General features: G+C 37.0%; 1 protein-coding gene across 1 annotated transcript; it reads left to right on the top strand.

The window, feature by feature from the left end:
- Positions 1–1,506: 1,506 nt before the first annotated feature.
- Positions 1,507–17,752, top strand: LOC109077035 (mucin-5AC-like). Its single transcript, XM_042752214.1, has 14 exons — positions 1,507–1,816; positions 3,875–3,975; positions 9,617–10,204; positions 11,672–11,725; positions 12,985–13,029; positions 13,199–13,258; positions 13,365–13,802; positions 14,011–14,058; positions 14,172–14,239; positions 14,416–14,499; positions 14,605–14,642; positions 14,736–14,866; positions 15,091–15,208; positions 15,337–17,752. Exons 2-14 carry the CDS (start codon positions 3,876–3,878, stop codon positions 17,750–17,752), a joined length of 4,188 nt encoding a protein of 1,395 aa, XP_042608148.1. The 5' UTR covers positions 1,507–1,816; position 3,875.
- The last annotated feature ends 7 nt before the right edge of the window (positions 17,753–17,759 follow it).

The following is a 17,759-nucleotide window of genomic DNA, read 5'->3' as shown; positions in this document are numbered from 1 at the left end:
AAATAGTGGCCATTGGCAAGCTTCAAAAATGACCAAAAGCATTATGGAAGGGGACCATAGGACTCACACACTATATTTCAAGTTGTCTAAACCCATACAAAAACACACTGGTCTCACTATCTACATTTACATGCAACAAAAATATCTGTTAGTATTGATGTCTGAATCAGACCAAAAAGCCATAATGTAAACATAGCAATCAATCCGATGGAGCTCAGTCTGAATGAAATTTAGATCGGACTGGAAGGGGTGGTGTAGACCTAAAATAATCAAATTAGGAAAAAATTAAGCATGTACTGTAAATGTTTGAATATGACTAACTGAATTCAAAAATACTTTGCACGCATGCACAGCAAGTGATTAAATATGTTTTAAGTTTAACAAATGTGCATTTATTTATTTTCATCTTACAAACTGGTCAGTGGAGGAGACTAAATATTTATTAATAATTGCTAAAAGCTCTTCTGACATATATGTCAGCTTCCTTTTTGTATATGTCATCAAGGCAAAATGACAATACTCACGATGGCTTTATCTAGTTTTGAAGAGGTGCATACATGTGATTTACATGTATTATATAAACAAATATAAATATGTTTGCAAAGTTTAGGGTGCACATAAAATAAACTGAACTTTCAGAATCTACAACTGGATTGGATCAATTAAAAAAAAGAAATTTACTGCATGTTTACATACATATTGGATCTCATAACTTAATTTCATAACAACTAATTGTCATTTTCTTCAAATATAGCTGTCATGTGGCTTCAGATTACTACAAGAGTCACACAGACTACTTCTAAGTCTTTTTAAAAAAAAATTAGAGCTGTACTGTACAGCTCCTAGTCAACATTCACTTTCATTGTATGTAAAAGAGCAGCAGGAACATTCTGCATAACATCTCCTTTTCTAGATTTCTCTGAAAGAATATCATACAGCATTAAGATGAGAAATCTGACACATTTCACAGTCAGGTGAAAAGCATACTATGCAAAGGTACCTGCTAAGTCATGGAATATTTGAGCTGTCTGTGTGACGTTAGCAGCGCTCTCAATAAGCAATCCTGAAAACAGCCAGGGTGTCTGACCCCTGAGAAAGAGCAAGAACAACCCTGAAGGGCTGACACAAGGCATGCACAGATGGGCATGCTTTACCTCCACTGACAGGCTGCCGAGGGTCCAGGAAATGTCTGAGTCCACATCCTGGTCCCCACTGTGCCTGAAAGAACCCGTTGCCACCAGATCACTTTTCATTAAATAACCATGGTAAAAGACAGTAAGAGTGCTTTTCAAGTGCTTATCACTTTATCTAATTGTTTCATTCATACCCTATAATTAATACTGTCAGGGGATTCAGAAAAAAAAAACCTTAGGATAATATTTTAAGCCTTAATAATAGAAAGTGTAAACACTTCAGCAACAATATCAGGCATCAGACTCCAAGAGAGATTGATAATATAACAACTTAATTGTCTATGACAAAGGAAAACGTCAGTATTGCTGACTGAAAAGTCACCAAGTGTATAACAGAGGAAGGCGTGCCATCCTCTTATTGGAAACACGAAGTTCTCACAATAATGGGAGTGTCAGAACATTTTTTTCAACCCCAAGAACTGTCTTTTTAACCTTTTCCTGTTTTGAAACTGCGTTGCTTTCTTATTTTTCGTTACCTGTTAATTCGTGACAGTTGAAAACTCAAGCACACGTCGACCAGCACCAGGATTTATTTCACGCGGAGCGGTTTGGATGGAGTTAGGAGCGGTGAAAGAGCCGCGAATTTAGGATGTCTTCAGGCGCATCACGCGCGACGACACCAGGTGAGACTTCACGAACAAATCCAGACAGCTGTAGTACACAAGCCGGACAAGAAACTAGTGTATTTGTAGATATTTTACACAACACACAGAAAGGCTGCTTATAATGTTTAAGAACAAAACGAAGTAGTTAAGTCAGGAGGAAAGTAGAAAGCGAGTCGTGAAGTCAGTAGGAAAGTAGAAAGCAATCACCTCGTGATAAATTGATTGACAGGTTCAGCGATGTGACGTGTTCCATCTAAAATAAGCAACATCTAAATTGTAAAAAACATTTTGCTATTTTTGTATATGTTGTTCTTTGCAGCCTTTATAAGCGCGTATAAATTGGGAGAATACAAGAAAATAAATTTTAAAAATTGGAAATGGTGAGAAATCTGTGAAAAGTTGCATGAACTATGTTAAACAGTTTCCCTTATACAGTCATATTTTTAAGCTTAATGCTCATTATCAACCACAGTGGGGCAGAGATGATGGGTCACTTTGGGTCAGGTGAAGAGACACGACAACGTTTTAGTTTTTATACATATTTCTTAATGTAAACTTTCAAGTATAGTTTGTTGACAGTTTTCTACAGTGAAAAAGCAGTACTGTCTTGTTTTGCACAGACAGACAAATCGTTTTTTTTTTTTTTTTTTTTTTTTTTGGAAAAGACAGACCGATAAATCAATATATGGGGTCTCTTTGTACGAGACAGGTGTGACGGCAATGCAGACTATTTGTTTTTAGTTATGAATGGAATTTGGTGGCATATCTATTTTGGCAGGAGAATGACAGGAAATTACTATATATATATATATATATATATATGTATATATATAAAGTTATATTAAATTTATATAATTTTTTTTTCAACTGATTGTGAAGACAAAATAGATGGTTGGAGATTAGCAGCACATTTAAATGTTGTTCAACCTGCTTGCATTCCACAAACGACAATAACACACTGTATTAATTTGACTGCTTTGGCCAACAGCCTTCTGAATCTGATTTGTTTTACGTCTAGATTTCCAAAGATAAAACAATGATATATACTAAACCTGTTGGTAACCACTCTCTAGTTCAACATGAACATAACACATGATATAGGAAGTGTACTGTGGTTTTCAAAATACTTGTTTGCATTCCTTTTCCTAGAATTCTTGACAAGAAGTTACAGCATTGATACTGGATATATGAGTAGGCCTATAACAAACTTATTTTAGTGTCTATGCAATTAAAATGCACTTAAATGGAATAAAACATTTCCATGACATTAAGGAAAATGAGTTCCTACAAAAGCTAAAAAAAAAAGTATTTAGACTGAAGCATTGCCAGACAAATTTCTAGACAAATATATTCAACACAGAAACGTCCATGACTTCTCCAGGCCTAGGAATCAGTATTTTACAACAGACTGATGTTTCCAGACTTTCCATGGCTGTGAGGCACCTGCTAAGTTAAAAGGTTTGCAAGTTAGTACCTTTGATCATCACAAATCAGCATAACAACACCTCTGAATCCTGATACTTGTGAACAGCAATGAATGGAATTAAAGATGTTACAACATTCCTCGCCACATATATCTGTTTTAAAAAAAAAAAAAAATACAGATAACCATTAAGTTTAAATTTGTTTGTTTGGTGGAATTAATTATTCACACAATGGCAATAAAAAAGCAAACATACTGGCACTAGAAAAGGAACAAAGCAATAGAGAATATGCAGAACATATGCAAACATATATATGTTATCTTATTTTATTAATCAGGCATTGATTTATTTGTGAAAAAGTGGGTATTTCATAAGCATTACAAATTAGTTGGAAAGGAGGGGTTGAAAAATAAATGATTTAAGTTACTATGTCAATTGTTATTATTTGGATAAAAGACTCCACGGACAGTTATAAAGCCATAAATGTGCATTCAGAATGTAAACAAGGTCAGTTTTAATTTCATGTTGAATGACAAACTGAAAGAGCTTTATAGAAGTAATGACCTTCTCTCAGTTACACCCTGTTATTGTATTGATAAAAACACTTCTTTTCTTTCTTTGAACAAAAGAGTTCCTTTGTTTTTCTTTGAAGGATGCTTTACAAGCACAGCAAGCACCTGAGTGGACGATACAAGAAGTCTGCACATCACTTGGTCTGGCTCCTCTGTCTTTGGGCTCACTTCTTGCCTCAAGGTTAGTACAGTATACTACTATTTTACCAAACTTTATTTGTGATAAAACACATAGAAAAACAGAAGGACTTGTGAGACTAAAGTCTAAACTTGTGCTATTTACAGTTTTACATGCCATTTATGGGTGAGCAAAACTGAAACAGATGAAAAATTATTATATATCTGTGTGCATTGTTTCTCTTTCAATTTATTTATGAGCAAAGTACAGAGTAGAGAGAGCCTAAAAAATGAACAATAGTTTGGCTGAGAATCAAGTCCAGAAATCCTCCTAAGACAGCATTTGCTTAATTGCTTGCCAGCACTCCTGTACAAGTCTATAAAACTCCTTGAAGTAGTAAAAACGATTAATAAGAATGGAAGGAGGCTGTATATTGCAAACAGGAGGGACTGAGTCAGCTGTGCCGAAGAGTCACTCTGTGCAGTAGACAAACGCACAGCATTTTAAGGGGGAGCATTTTTTTATGGCATTATGAAATCTGATCACGTTTTAGATTGAATTTAATAATAAATACTAGTAATACCAGGAGAATTCACACACCCAAAGGGCATCTAGATGGAGGAGAGCGAGAGACAGAATGGATAAGATAATTTGGAGGAGTCCAGTGGCCCGCAGCATGATTGTCCTAGCCTTAATTAATTCATTAGTAATGATCACAGTGAAGATAAAGGGATTCAGAGCATTTCACTTTTCATTCCCCAAGAGAAACCACCATCACAACACTTACAGGGCAGAGGGGGAAAGTGCGTAACTGTGTTTCAAATGATGCTCTATACACTATATGTATACTACCTTTGAGAGGTTTGTTGTCAGTAACATTTTTGGTCCCACTTTATATTAAGTGGCCATAGTACCTGTGTACTTACATAGTAACTAGATGTTTACATAGTATGTAACCACAGTGTAAGTACACATTGGTACATAGTATCTAGAGCTGTGATATTCCTGTAACTACACACATGTAACAACCCTTCGAATGGTTTGTGTAATTACAGATGTGTAACAGGACATATATAACTACATTTTGTTACAAAAATATGTATAAGAGTAACTGGAACAATTTGATCCAGATGGTGGAGATAGGTAGGTTTAGGGGTGGAAGTGGGATCCAGGGGGTGGAGATGGGTAGGTTTAGGGATACGTAAAGTGGGAGGAGTTAGATCTCAAATTGGTGGAGTTGGTGCACCACTGTAATACCAGTGTACTTATATGGTAACTCCTCAGGAACTGTCCACTTAATATAAAGTGTAACATTCTGGACACCAACAACAATTTATATGTAAAGCCTAACTTACTGGCTGCTGTTGTGTAACATCAGAGTAATTATATGATAAATCTAATATAAAGTGTAACACTTTCTTTACCAAAAAGTGCTGTTAGTCCTGTTACACATTTGTATTTACACATTCTATTCAGTGGGTTGTTACATATGTGTAGTTACACAAACATTAGAGCTGTAGATACTATGTACCAATGTGTACTTGCACTGTGGTTACATACAGTACTATGTACACATCTAGTTACTATGTAAGTACATAGGTATTAGGGACACTATAAAGTGGGACCACATTTTTTTAATGAAGTTAGTACTTTTTTTAGCAAAGACCCATTAAACTGATTGACTGTAAAGACAGATGCAGAAATGTGAGATGTCAACTTGCAGTGAGATGAACTCGCAATTGTGAGAAAAAAGTCAGAATTGTGAAATAAAAAAGTTGCAGTTATTTTCTTTTATTTTTTTATTAGCATAAATAAAAACAGAATTGTGAGATATAAAGTTAGATTTCAGTGAAAAAAAATCAGTTGCGAGATATGTGCACTGTAATCACAATGCTTAAACTATAAAATGGAGTAGAATAGTGCAGAAGCACACTAAATGGGAAGAACCTCCCCAGTTACACTGGAAACCTTAGAAGATAAGCAGGCATTTGAGAGAAAAAAGAGAATGAAAGAAAAAAAACGGCTGAAAAAATAGACAGGTGTGAAATGTTTATGCAGTGATGGATGACAGAGTTGGAGAAGCAACTTTAAAACTAGATTGTCAAGCTATAAACATTTTGTCAAGCTAACCTTTTGAAGCTAACTACAATGAAGCTATTTATATCATTCATAATCATTGTTCAGAGCCATATTTTTAAATAGTTTTACAAAATGCAACTAAAAATAAAATACAGGATTTCGTAGCATTAGTGTTTTAAAGAACAGTCAGTGCAGACACCATATTTTATTTTACACAAATGAAAACAAGACTGTGAGGGATTGATTCAGTTGTGTGTAGATGAAAGAACATTGAAAAAACAAATGTCTTAAAAAGTCTCCAGTAGAAAAACAACTTAGATGTGACCTAGAGCATACATCATTATTAAATATGGTGTCTACTATGATTAGGTAAATGCTGGTTCAGAATTAGCAGCTAGTCATGAGTTTTATTTAGACATAGTCAGGTGTACGTCACACCTTCAGAAGTATTTCTGGTATGTTAGACTAGCACACACACATAATATCAGTCAACATTTGGCTGTCAAGTTGTTCCTTTCAGGCCAAATCTGGGCCAGCCTGTTTTAGGCCAGCCTGTGCTTGTCAAAGCATCAAATAGAAGCATTATGAAACTGACAGGCCTCATGCAGAAGTGGTAAACTGGACAGGTCAGAGGGGCTTAAAGTTCAAAGTTAATATGAAGGTGTGCAAGTTTTGTGAAAATTTAACAGAGCAGAATAATTTTCGGTGTCTTGAAAAGACCAAAGGGTACAGTGTCCTTATAAATTTGTAGTCAAAGTTGTTAATAGGTTATTATCTAGTAAATGTCAGTGGCCATAGAGACAATCATAGCTTTTGACAGAAGACTTTCTCCTGGGTGATGCTAACCTTTTTCTAAAAAAAAAAAAAAAACTATGATAAAGTCTACATGAATTCAAAATTGATCCCATATACTTTCTTAATATATGCTTCGGGTCTTATTGTGAAAGACTTATAGTGCAGGTTCAGGTGTGGTGGTTAAATTTCTGGAAAATTATGCTGGCCAAAAAGGTCAATTATTCAATTGTCAATAATGTAGTGATGTATGAAGTCCCTTTGTAATCAAGCAGCTTTCTGTTGGTCAACATGGTGAATCTGTGACCAACTCACTCCAAAATCTGTGTAGGGAAATCATTCACCCTCAAGCAAAATTCCAGATTGCATGCATTCCTATTGAAAAGACTGGATTTTGCCCACAAAATTGTTGAATAACTGTAAATATCACTGGACATTTATTCCAAAGAAATCTTTGGAATGTTTAATCAAAAAGTCAAAAATATATATATATATATTTGTCCTGCTTTTGAAGCAGTTTTCCTTTCAGGTGATGTCTGTCAGACTTGTGTTCCCGTTTTGTTGTTTTCCTCCCTATGTGTTCCTAGTTTTCCCTCTTCCTTATTTGAGTTCCAGCCCATTTGATTCTCCCTTGTCCGGAATTATATGTCTACCCCTCGTCCTACATGTCAGTTCCTGCCTGTTCCATGTACTTCCTGATTTGGCGAAATAAAGACTATTGTATGTTAATCCCTTTTGACTCCACGCTTCTTCGTCTCCGCCACAGTAGGCGAACTGTGACAGAATACTGGACCAAAACAGAAAATAAGCGGCGCCCCTTCTCCCCATTTTGTTTCTTTTTTTGAAAGTCTTTTGTTTTCTTGTTTTGTTTACCATCACCCCGTGGACCTCCCAGATACCACAGGACTAAGCTGGAGGGAAGGGATCCTCCGTTGTCTGGACAGCGTCCGGCGGGCTGGTTCTGGTTCTGGTTCTTGAGTCCAGCATACTCAAGCCTGCCAGCCATTCATCAGTCAAGCCCACTGGCCATGTCTCACTCAAGCCCGCCAGCTGCCCTATTCATCTGTAACCAGAAGAGGAGGATGAGGAGAAATGGATAGCTCACAGCCCTCTTCCTCACCCGACAGCGCCCCCCAGAGCTCGCTTCAGTGTCGGCTACAGCCCCAGAGCTCGCTCCAGTGTAGTCTCCAGCCCCAGAGCTCGCTCCAGTGCCAGAGTTTGTTTCAGTATCAGATCTATCCCCTAACCAGAATTGAGAGATGGCTCTAGCCGCAGACCAGTGTCAAGATAGGGCTCCTGTTCCTGAGTTTAGCACACGGAGGGCCGCTTTTCCTGAGTTTAGCACATGGAGGGCTCCTGTTCCTGAGTTTAGCCCACAGAGGGCTGCGGTTCCTGAGGTAAGCCCAAGAAGGGCTCCTGTTCCTGAGTTAGGCCCGGAGAGGGTCGCGGTCCCTATTTCTGGCCCACGGAGGGCATCGGAGCAATCTTCCCCAAATATTTTTTCTTGGGGGGGGGTTATAGGTCTCCAGCCGTAGAGGCCAAATAAAACAATTAACAATCTCAGTTAATAAACAATCTTTCTTATCCCATAACAATTCAACAAATATAGACATGATATTAATCATTGAAATAAAGAAATTATACAAGTCTTTGGTCAATTTTTAAATAAAAATTAAATGTAAAATATAACTTTCACAAATATAAAAAAGGCATAAAGAATCAAAATTCCAATTTACATTGAATGAAAATGTTTAAATTTTAAATAAAAAAAAAAAACATTATATTTTATTTATATTAAGAAATAAGAGTTCTAGAAATAAAATAAATAATGTGAGGTAATTTCACTATAATTTACTGGTTTGTATATGGGCCATTCTACTTTTTCCAAAAATTTGTATGTATTCAAATTGTATAATATCCAAGGTACACATTTCTAGTAATTGTGCAGTTAATTCTCATATTGTATTTTCAGAAAGTTATGGAATGTTTACCAAAATGTTTGGAATGTTACCGAAACACAATAATAATTTAATTAGAAGGTTTAAATTGACCTATTAAGATTTACAATCTACATTGTAAATATATTATTTTGCTATTTTATTAAAAATTTCAGTGCAATTTATAAGATTTGTTGTATTTTGAATCCAATTTTTCTTTATAAAAGGCAAAAAGTTGGTCATACTGATTTCAAGTTAAGGATTCAGTAGTTTGAATATACATTAAACCAAAAACTACCATAACATCTTAGTTGATATTTCGGTAGTGACTGTACATTTTCGGTAGGTGATAGTAATGCTTTGGTAGCAACCACATCACATTACAGAATTTTAACTTACATACTAAAACACTACTAAAACATACTTAATTAACTTACATACTAAAACACTACTAAAACATACTTAAATGCTTAGGTACTTTGGAACCTAGCTCAAAGATGCTAATCAGCATATGGTTTGCTATCACAGTTCTGAATATTGGTGGACATATAAAAACTAAATGTTATGGAATAACTCCCAAAAAAGTGTGCTTAATTGCAGAAAAAAGGTGTTTGGTAGTGACGTCCCTTAAAGTTACACACTTTTTCAGACTTTTGAACACATTTACCTCAAAATGATGAGACTTGTCTACTCACACCTTGTAGCTATGAGAGAGGGGGACACAGAAATATTTACTATATATACAGGTATATATCATAAATGTATGGGTTTAGTTAAAATCAGTCTCGGCCAATAGACTAAAACATATACCGGCCCTGTTATATACAGACATCAGCAAAATTTCTTATATAAGGAGGAAATTTTGAAAAATCTTTTATCTTTCTCTCTCTCCCCAGTGGATGGCTTCTTTATGTCTGATGCTAAGGCTGTCCTGCAAGGGTGTGATGACCACTGGAGCTTACAGGAAAAGGAGCGTATGCCTGTGCTCTTTCAAACCACGGTATGCGTAGACGTACAGGTCCTTTCCCCAGGCGAGTGGACAGCATTTAGCTATGTCTCGGTCCCTGCACCCCGCTATGAACTTGCACTGCAGGGGGATGCAAACAACCTGTACGCCTGGCTGTTGGGTGTACGCCACCAGTTCCCTGTCCAGCTGACCACCCATCAATGGTACCACATATGTCTACGGTGGGACGCCCCTCGCAAAAGCTTCAGCCTGACAATAGGTGGCAACTCAGAAGTATACCAGCGGACCGCCATTGCCCGAGCAATCCCTCCTTCAGGGCGTCTTCTGTTGGGTTGCCAACCAAACAAAGCCTCCCCTGGGGTGAAAATGGCCACCGTGGAACTCTACCTGTTCCGCATATGGGACGATGTTGGAGAGCACAGAGCCTGCGAGGATGGGACAGTGATTGGCTGGGACTCACGACTTTGGGCCATCACACAAGCCCAGGCTAGAGTCCAAGATTATACGTTGCAATGTGGTGAGTACAGAGATTCACAAAAGCGAAGCCTGTTTAACCGGTTGATAAGAGAGGCGGGCTGAAAATAGCAGTGATTATTTGCCTAATGACTGTGTATAAGCCAGTGTCAGATCAACTCGGCAAACCATAAACAGCCTGAAGCCCTTTCTCTCTCTGAACTAAAATTATCCAGAGTACTTTTTTGTAATGTCTTCAAAGCTATTTAAAGCTTAGAATATTGCTGAATGAACCAACCAAACAGACGTCTTGCTTGTAAAGACCAGCAAGTGGATTGGTAGGGACATTTTGTGTGTAGTGTCTTCATATACATGCATTATGAAGATGATGCATGTTTTAATGTTGCATGATTTCACAAATTTAACTTCTCAAGAAAACTCACTTTTATGCATGTATTATTTCTATATAAAATAACGATCCTGTTGGAAAATCCAGCTTTAACTGGTAGCTGTATTTTGGAACATGGTAGCTGATTTCTAGCTGGTCTAAGGTGATCATTAAAGCTGGTTGACTAGTCCCCATATTCCAAAAACCAATTTGACCACCTTAAGCTAGTACGACCAGCTGGTAACCAGTTTGTTATTGGTCCATGATGGCCACCTCCTTGTACTTGTAGCTAATGAACAGCTTGAATAATAAATAACCAGGATCAGGTAATGAACAAGTTGGACTACCTAACGACTAGCTATGGCCACCTAATTACCAGCTTGGATCACATAAAGACTCACTAGAACTAGCTAATGACGAACAAGCACCAGCTAATTACCAGCTTGAACCAGTAAATGACCAATTTAGGCCACCTAATGAGTAGCTAGGTCAGGCTAATGACCATTTTGAACCAGCCAGAAGCCAATTTTCATGTTCCAGCACACAGTTACTGGCTTTATATGGCTTTTCCAACAGGGGAGTCAATAGCCTTGCCTGTTCCCTGCATCAGAGATAACTATCATCTGACCATCTTTTGTGAAAAATTGTTCACCCTCAAGTGAAATTCCAGATCCCTTTTTAATCAACTGGGTTTTGCTATATGAAAATTTGATTAACAACAATAAATGTCACCGCACCTCTAATCCAAAGAAGTCTTCGTAATGTTTAATCTAAAAGTAATTGCTCAAATTATACATGACTACAGTTTTTAAAAAATAAAGAAAAGAAAAAAATCTGTGAAAAGATGCATCCCATACACGTCAGATCAAATCTGGCTTTTCATTTCTAGACATAAATGAGTTCACTATATAAAACATGCCTTTTCTCCTCCACGGGAAATTATGAAGTCAAATCAATTTCAAATATCCTACAGGATATTTGAAACATTTCAAAACACATCCAGATGGACGAAAACCTGGGATGTCTTGATTGCAATGATTAGATCCGATGTTGATGCAGGGTACAAGAAGGGCAGTAGTAACAATACTCTTGTCTTTCTATCATTTGTGCATGCCAATTCTATTTCTATATTTCACATTTTAGGTCTAGGGCATCTGCGTTTGAAACGCAGTGCAGACAATACTACACCCCCATCCAGTAAGTGCAGTGCAAGTGTGAATTCACTTCACCGATTATTATTGTAGTGTGGTGGTGGGTAAATGTCTTGAGGAAGTTACGTCCCAAACTATAAGCATTTAAATAAATATTTCCAATAAAAAGGAATCAGAGAGTCAATTTAAATCAGGGGTTTTCAAACTGTTCCTGGGGCTTCCCAGCAAGGCACATTTCTTAAGTTTCCTGGTCATGGAGAAATCTAATAATAAGGGTTTTAAATAAGGGCAAAATACACAGGAAGGGAGTCTCCAGGTCCAGCAATGGTTTGAAAACCCATGAATTACATAACTGTCAGAAGAAACTAATTCACAATAAAGAAGAATACAAAGGCTACAGGACAGTTTATTAGAACATGCTTATTTCTAAGGAACACAAAAGATATTTTACAGAATGTCCAAGCTGCTTTCTCATGGCCAATTACAACATGGCACATCTGAATGTTCTGAATTGAATGTGCACAAAGATTTGAGAGCTATGACAGGATTTTCAGCAAATGAATTTCAGTGTTCTCCACAACCAAAGATATTATAAAGCTTTAGAAGATTTTGGAAGATTTGGAGTTATTATTTTTTCGTCCTTTTGGAACTTAACAACGTGTACATTTCCATCACATTTAAAACAGCTGCTTGGACAATCTAAACAGGGCACAAAGGAGCAGAAATGAATGAAATATCTGAAATATTAAGAAAATGAAATATCTAATAAACTTCTTAACAGAAAGTTTGTAACCAAACCTCCACATTAAATAGTAACAATTTAATATTAGATAGCATCATTTACTTAGAAATTACGATAGTTTCCAGGAATGCTTCTCATGTATGACAGTGTTATACGTCAAATGTCATTTCCACTCCTCTGCGAATGTAGCTCTTCTTTTTGTCTTCGATCTCACGGCATGCTGCACTGAAAAGGCATGCCTGTTACAGGAATGGTGCATGACTCAAACAGATGTTTTAAATAGCGGATGGGTTAGGTAATCTTCTTGTTGACTGAAATTAATTTGGACAGGGTTGCATAGAAAAATGGATGTAGTTGAGTAGAAATCAGCTGCATCTGCATATCAATACCATCTTAATCAAGAAAGATTAATGTTCCGCAAATAGAAAGGTGTAACCTGTGGAAACTTTGTGTTCTGTTTTTTCACTTAATGAATTAATTGCATATGTGTGTTTGTGAGAAACCCAATCTATTTTTGATTTTATGGTTTAAAGGTTAAAGTTTAATATTTTATACACTTACAGCATCCCAAGGTTCAGCCAGCACCCCAAAGATTGTCTCGACATCTAGTAAGTGTTCCATCTCTACTTCACCACAGCAACATATAGATATAAATATACAAATAAAGCTAAAGCATTGTACTTTCTGTCTATTTGCATTTTAAATTTTTTAATGGAATTTGTTTAGTGTTGTGTTGACAATTTGTCTCTTCCTCCCTCTCTTCCCTCCCTTTCTAAGGTCCACTCCAATTGATTTTGACTTCAATAATTACCGGTTCACTGAAATCCACCACCCAAGGTCAGTAACAGATGTAAGATGCTGTGGAATATAAAAAGCTGGAGTAGAAAGCTCCAAATCACCTTCAGTCAGTGAGCCTGAAACTGATTCCTGTTCCTGTCCACAGTCTCTGCTTCAACCACACAAGCTACAACCACATCAAATCCTGCAGGACTCTCTACAACAACTTCTAACCCTTCAGTGACTCTCAGTGCACCAACACAAATTCCCCTCACATCAACTACCACATCAAACACTATTACACCTGCTAATCAGGCTGGTTCAGCTTTTAATAACATAATTACTATGTCAAACGCTAGTGGATTAAACATGTCACCTCCAACTCCAGCCTCACCTATGTCTTACATAACCACTCAAACTACCCAGAGCACATCAACATCTGCCCAGTCACTTTCAAGCAATCACACTAGCCATCCAATCGGTACTTTTGAAACAACAGTCAATCATACGACAGAAAGCTCTTCCACTGCACCAAGTGTCGCGACTCAAGTAACCAATCAGACAGCGGTTCTACGAACAATGACGTCCAATGTATTATTCACAGGTATGGCTATTATAACTGCATTCTGATTATGTCTTTTTTCTTCTTTCTTGGAAAAAGACAGATGGCTTCTATTTCGGTGATAATTACAGGATATTAAATTAAATTCCTTACCTTCATTTTCTCATTCTACCACATATTACATAATTTATACATTATAAAATTAATCCTAATGATTCAATGCTTTGATGTGTCTTTTCATTTGTTTCAGAGCCATTTGCAGTACAGTGTAACTTTTCCCAGTCCTGCGTTAATGAATGTAAGAAAGAAAACATTTTAGACAAAGCCTATTTTATTCTTAGAAGAAATCATTTAGATTAAAAGTGGTGATTCCTGGGGATGTGTAATAATATCTCTCTTTTTACGTCACAGCTTCATACTACTGGATGCTTGTGGAGGTGAAAGGCTCTAATATGACGGAGGAAAAGATTCAAATTTGGGTAAGAGCATTTTTATTTAAAAAGAAAGAATAAATACTTGCCCTAATAATAATAATAATTTCGTTTTGTATTGAATAATTATTTTATGAACTAGAGAGTATTTTGAAAAATTACGTTTTTTTTTATTATTATTTTGAAATTCTAAAATTCCTGATGCCCCCCCCCCTTATAATCAGTTTTCAGATCTTTTTAATGAAAGCATCTGCTCTGCTAGAGTTTCAACAACAGGAATCGAAACTACGTCATGTCATATTTCTGAGGTAGGTATCATTTGTAAAAATAAAAAATAATAAAAAACAGGGCAGGGCTGAATTTGGTGTTGTCCAACACTGCATCATTATAAAATGTCTTTTTCAATAATATAGAATACTGAGGTTAGATGTGAAGCCAAGCAGAACATCCAGTAAGTCAAACCTTACTCTATAAACTACACAACAAGTATGATCTCATTGAAATTCAATATCAAGTTACGCTGCTACTGCCCCCATTCTTACAGAAGGACAAATTGCACTGTGCTACTACAGCTGAGCCAACCTGTGAATACATGCATCCTCCGAAGGCTGGTGCAAAACGGGACTATAAACCCATCTATCCAAATCCAGCTTCAGGGAGATGTAGAAAGAGTGGGTGAGTGAGACAAGCTCATAATTCTGTGATAATTTATTGTTATTCCAAACGTGAAAGTGAATGCAGACTGGGTCTATTAAGCTTTAAATGACAAAAAAAAAACACCTTAAAAGCATAATAAAAGTGATCCATTTTATCATATAACAATAATAGACAGCCATTTAAAAGATAATGCATGATTAATTGAATTAAATGAATTCTCACTGAATGGCATTTGTTTACAGGCAAAGGACTATGCCCAGAGCACGATATTACGCCCCCTGGAGGGGGTTTTGTGCACTGCACATCTCCAATGTCTTATGATGACGTCTGCAAGACCCAGGGACCTGTCAATGTCACATGGTAAAATATGCTAACGACTTGCCACACTCTTAAATTAGTTCTGGCATTTTTAGTGTTTATATGCAATTGTATTATTGATTTCATTTTTCAAACAAACAAACATTCCAATCTTACTTTTTGTTTTCCAGTGCAAAGGGGCAGATATTCGCTGTTATTTTAAATGAGAGCTGTGAAGTCTTGCCTTCTGAGTCCTACACAACTCAAGTTGTCCCTCCTAGAACAAGTTCTGAGAGCAGTGCTACATTCCCCAACATCACTTCTCCATCAGTAACTAGAGATTGGTCACTGACCAACCAAACCCACACTCCAGTCACACCATCCACACCATTATTCACAAACACTTCTAGTACACAACTCAATACAACAAGTCTAATATTCAATACATCCATCAACAATACAGACAATCAAACAAACACTGTGTCAAATTATACAGCAAGTCTACCACTCAATTCAACACGTGATATAGTACCACCGGTCAATATAGCAAGTACACCACACTATATAACAACCTCAGTGGTCAGTACAACACATAAAACATCCAGTGTAACACCTCAACTGAGCAATACAGCCGTTACAACACACTATACAACAACCTCACCAGTCAGTACAACAGGTACATCAGACAATATAGCAACTTCACCTGTCAATACAACAGGTACATCAAACAATATACCAGCATCATTGGTCAGTACAGCAAATATGATACACAATATAACAACCCCACCAGTCAGTGCAACAGGTACAACACACAATATAGCAACTTCACCTGTCAATACAACAGGTACATCAAACAATATACCAGCATCATTGGTCAGTACAACAAATATGACACACAATATAACAACCCCACCAGTCAGCGCAACCAGTACAACACACAATATAACAACTTCACCTGTTAATACAACAGTTACATCAAACAATATACCAGCATCATTGGTCAGTACAGCAAATATGACACACAATATAACAACCCCACCAGTCAGTGCAACAGGTACAACACACAATATAACAACTTCACCTGTTAATACAACAGGTACATCAAACAATATACCAGCATCACTGGTCAGTACAACAACAACAACACACAATATAACAACCCTACCAGTCAGCACAATGGGTACAACACACACTATAACAACTTCACCGGTTAATACAACAGTTACATCAAACAATATACCAGCATCATTGGTCAGTACAACAAATATGATACACAATATAACAACCCTACCAGTCACCACAACCGGTACAACACCCAATATAAATACCTCACCTATCAGTACAACAGGTACATCAAACAATATACCAGAATCACCGGTCAGTACAACAACTACAACACACGATATAATAACCCCAACAGACGGCGCAACAAGTACAACATACAATGTAACTACCCCACCAGTCCATTCAACAAATACAGCACATGATATAATAACAACAACAGTCCCCCCAACAGTTGGTGCAACAGGTACATCTTACAATATAACAACCTCACAAGTCAAAACAACACTCAATATAACAACCTCAGGGGTCAGTGCAACACATACAACACTTGATGTATCAGCCCAGCCGGTGAATACAGCAGATACAACAGAAAAAATAACAACCTCAGTGGTCAGTACAACACATACAACACTTGATTTAACAACTCAACCGGTTCATACAGCAGATACAACAGACAAAATAGCAACCTCAGTGATCAGGACAACACATACAACACTAGATGTAGCAACTCAACCAGTCAATACAGCAAGTACACCACACAATATAACAACCTCACCTGTCAGCACAACAGCTACATCAAACAATATAGCAAACTCACCAGTCAGAACAACAGGTACAGAATCAACACTCAATATAACAACCTCACCTGTCAGTACAATAGGTACATCAAACAGTATAACAGCATCATTGATCAGTACAACAAATATAACACCCACTATAACAACCTCACCTGTCAGTACAACAGGTACATCAAACAATATACCAGCATCACCGGTCAGTACAACAACTACGACACACAATATAATAACCCCAACAGTCGGTGCAACAAGTACAACATACAATGTAACCACCCCACCAGTCAGTTCAACAAATACGGCACATGATATAATAACAACAACAGTCCCCCCAACAGTTGGTGCAACAAGTACACCATACAATATAACAACCTCACAAGTCAAAACAACACTCAATATAACAACCTCAGGGGTCAGTACAACACACACAACACTCGATGTAACAGCCCAGCCGGTCAATACAGCAGATACAACAGGAAAAATAACAGCCTCAGTGGGCAGTACAACACATACAACACTCAATGTAACAACTCAACCAGTCGATACAACAGACAAAATGACAACCTCAATGGTCAATACAAAAAATACCACACTTGATTTGACAACTCAACCGGTTGATACAGCAGATACAACAGACAAAATAACAACCTCAGTGATCAGGACAACACATACAACACTCGATTTAGCAACTCAACCTGTCATTATTTCAACTTCAAGTCAATATAGCAATTTCACCTGTAAGATATAAAAAGCTA

The sequence above is a fragment of the Cyprinus carpio genome, chromosome B24, assembly GCF_018340385.1.
Source record: "Cyprinus carpio isolate SPL01 chromosome B24, ASM1834038v1, whole genome shotgun sequence".
NCBI classification, from domain to species: domain Eukaryota; kingdom Metazoa; phylum Chordata; class Actinopteri; order Cypriniformes; family Cyprinidae; genus Cyprinus; species Cyprinus carpio.
This window is presented reverse-complemented; position numbering and strand designations above follow the sequence as displayed.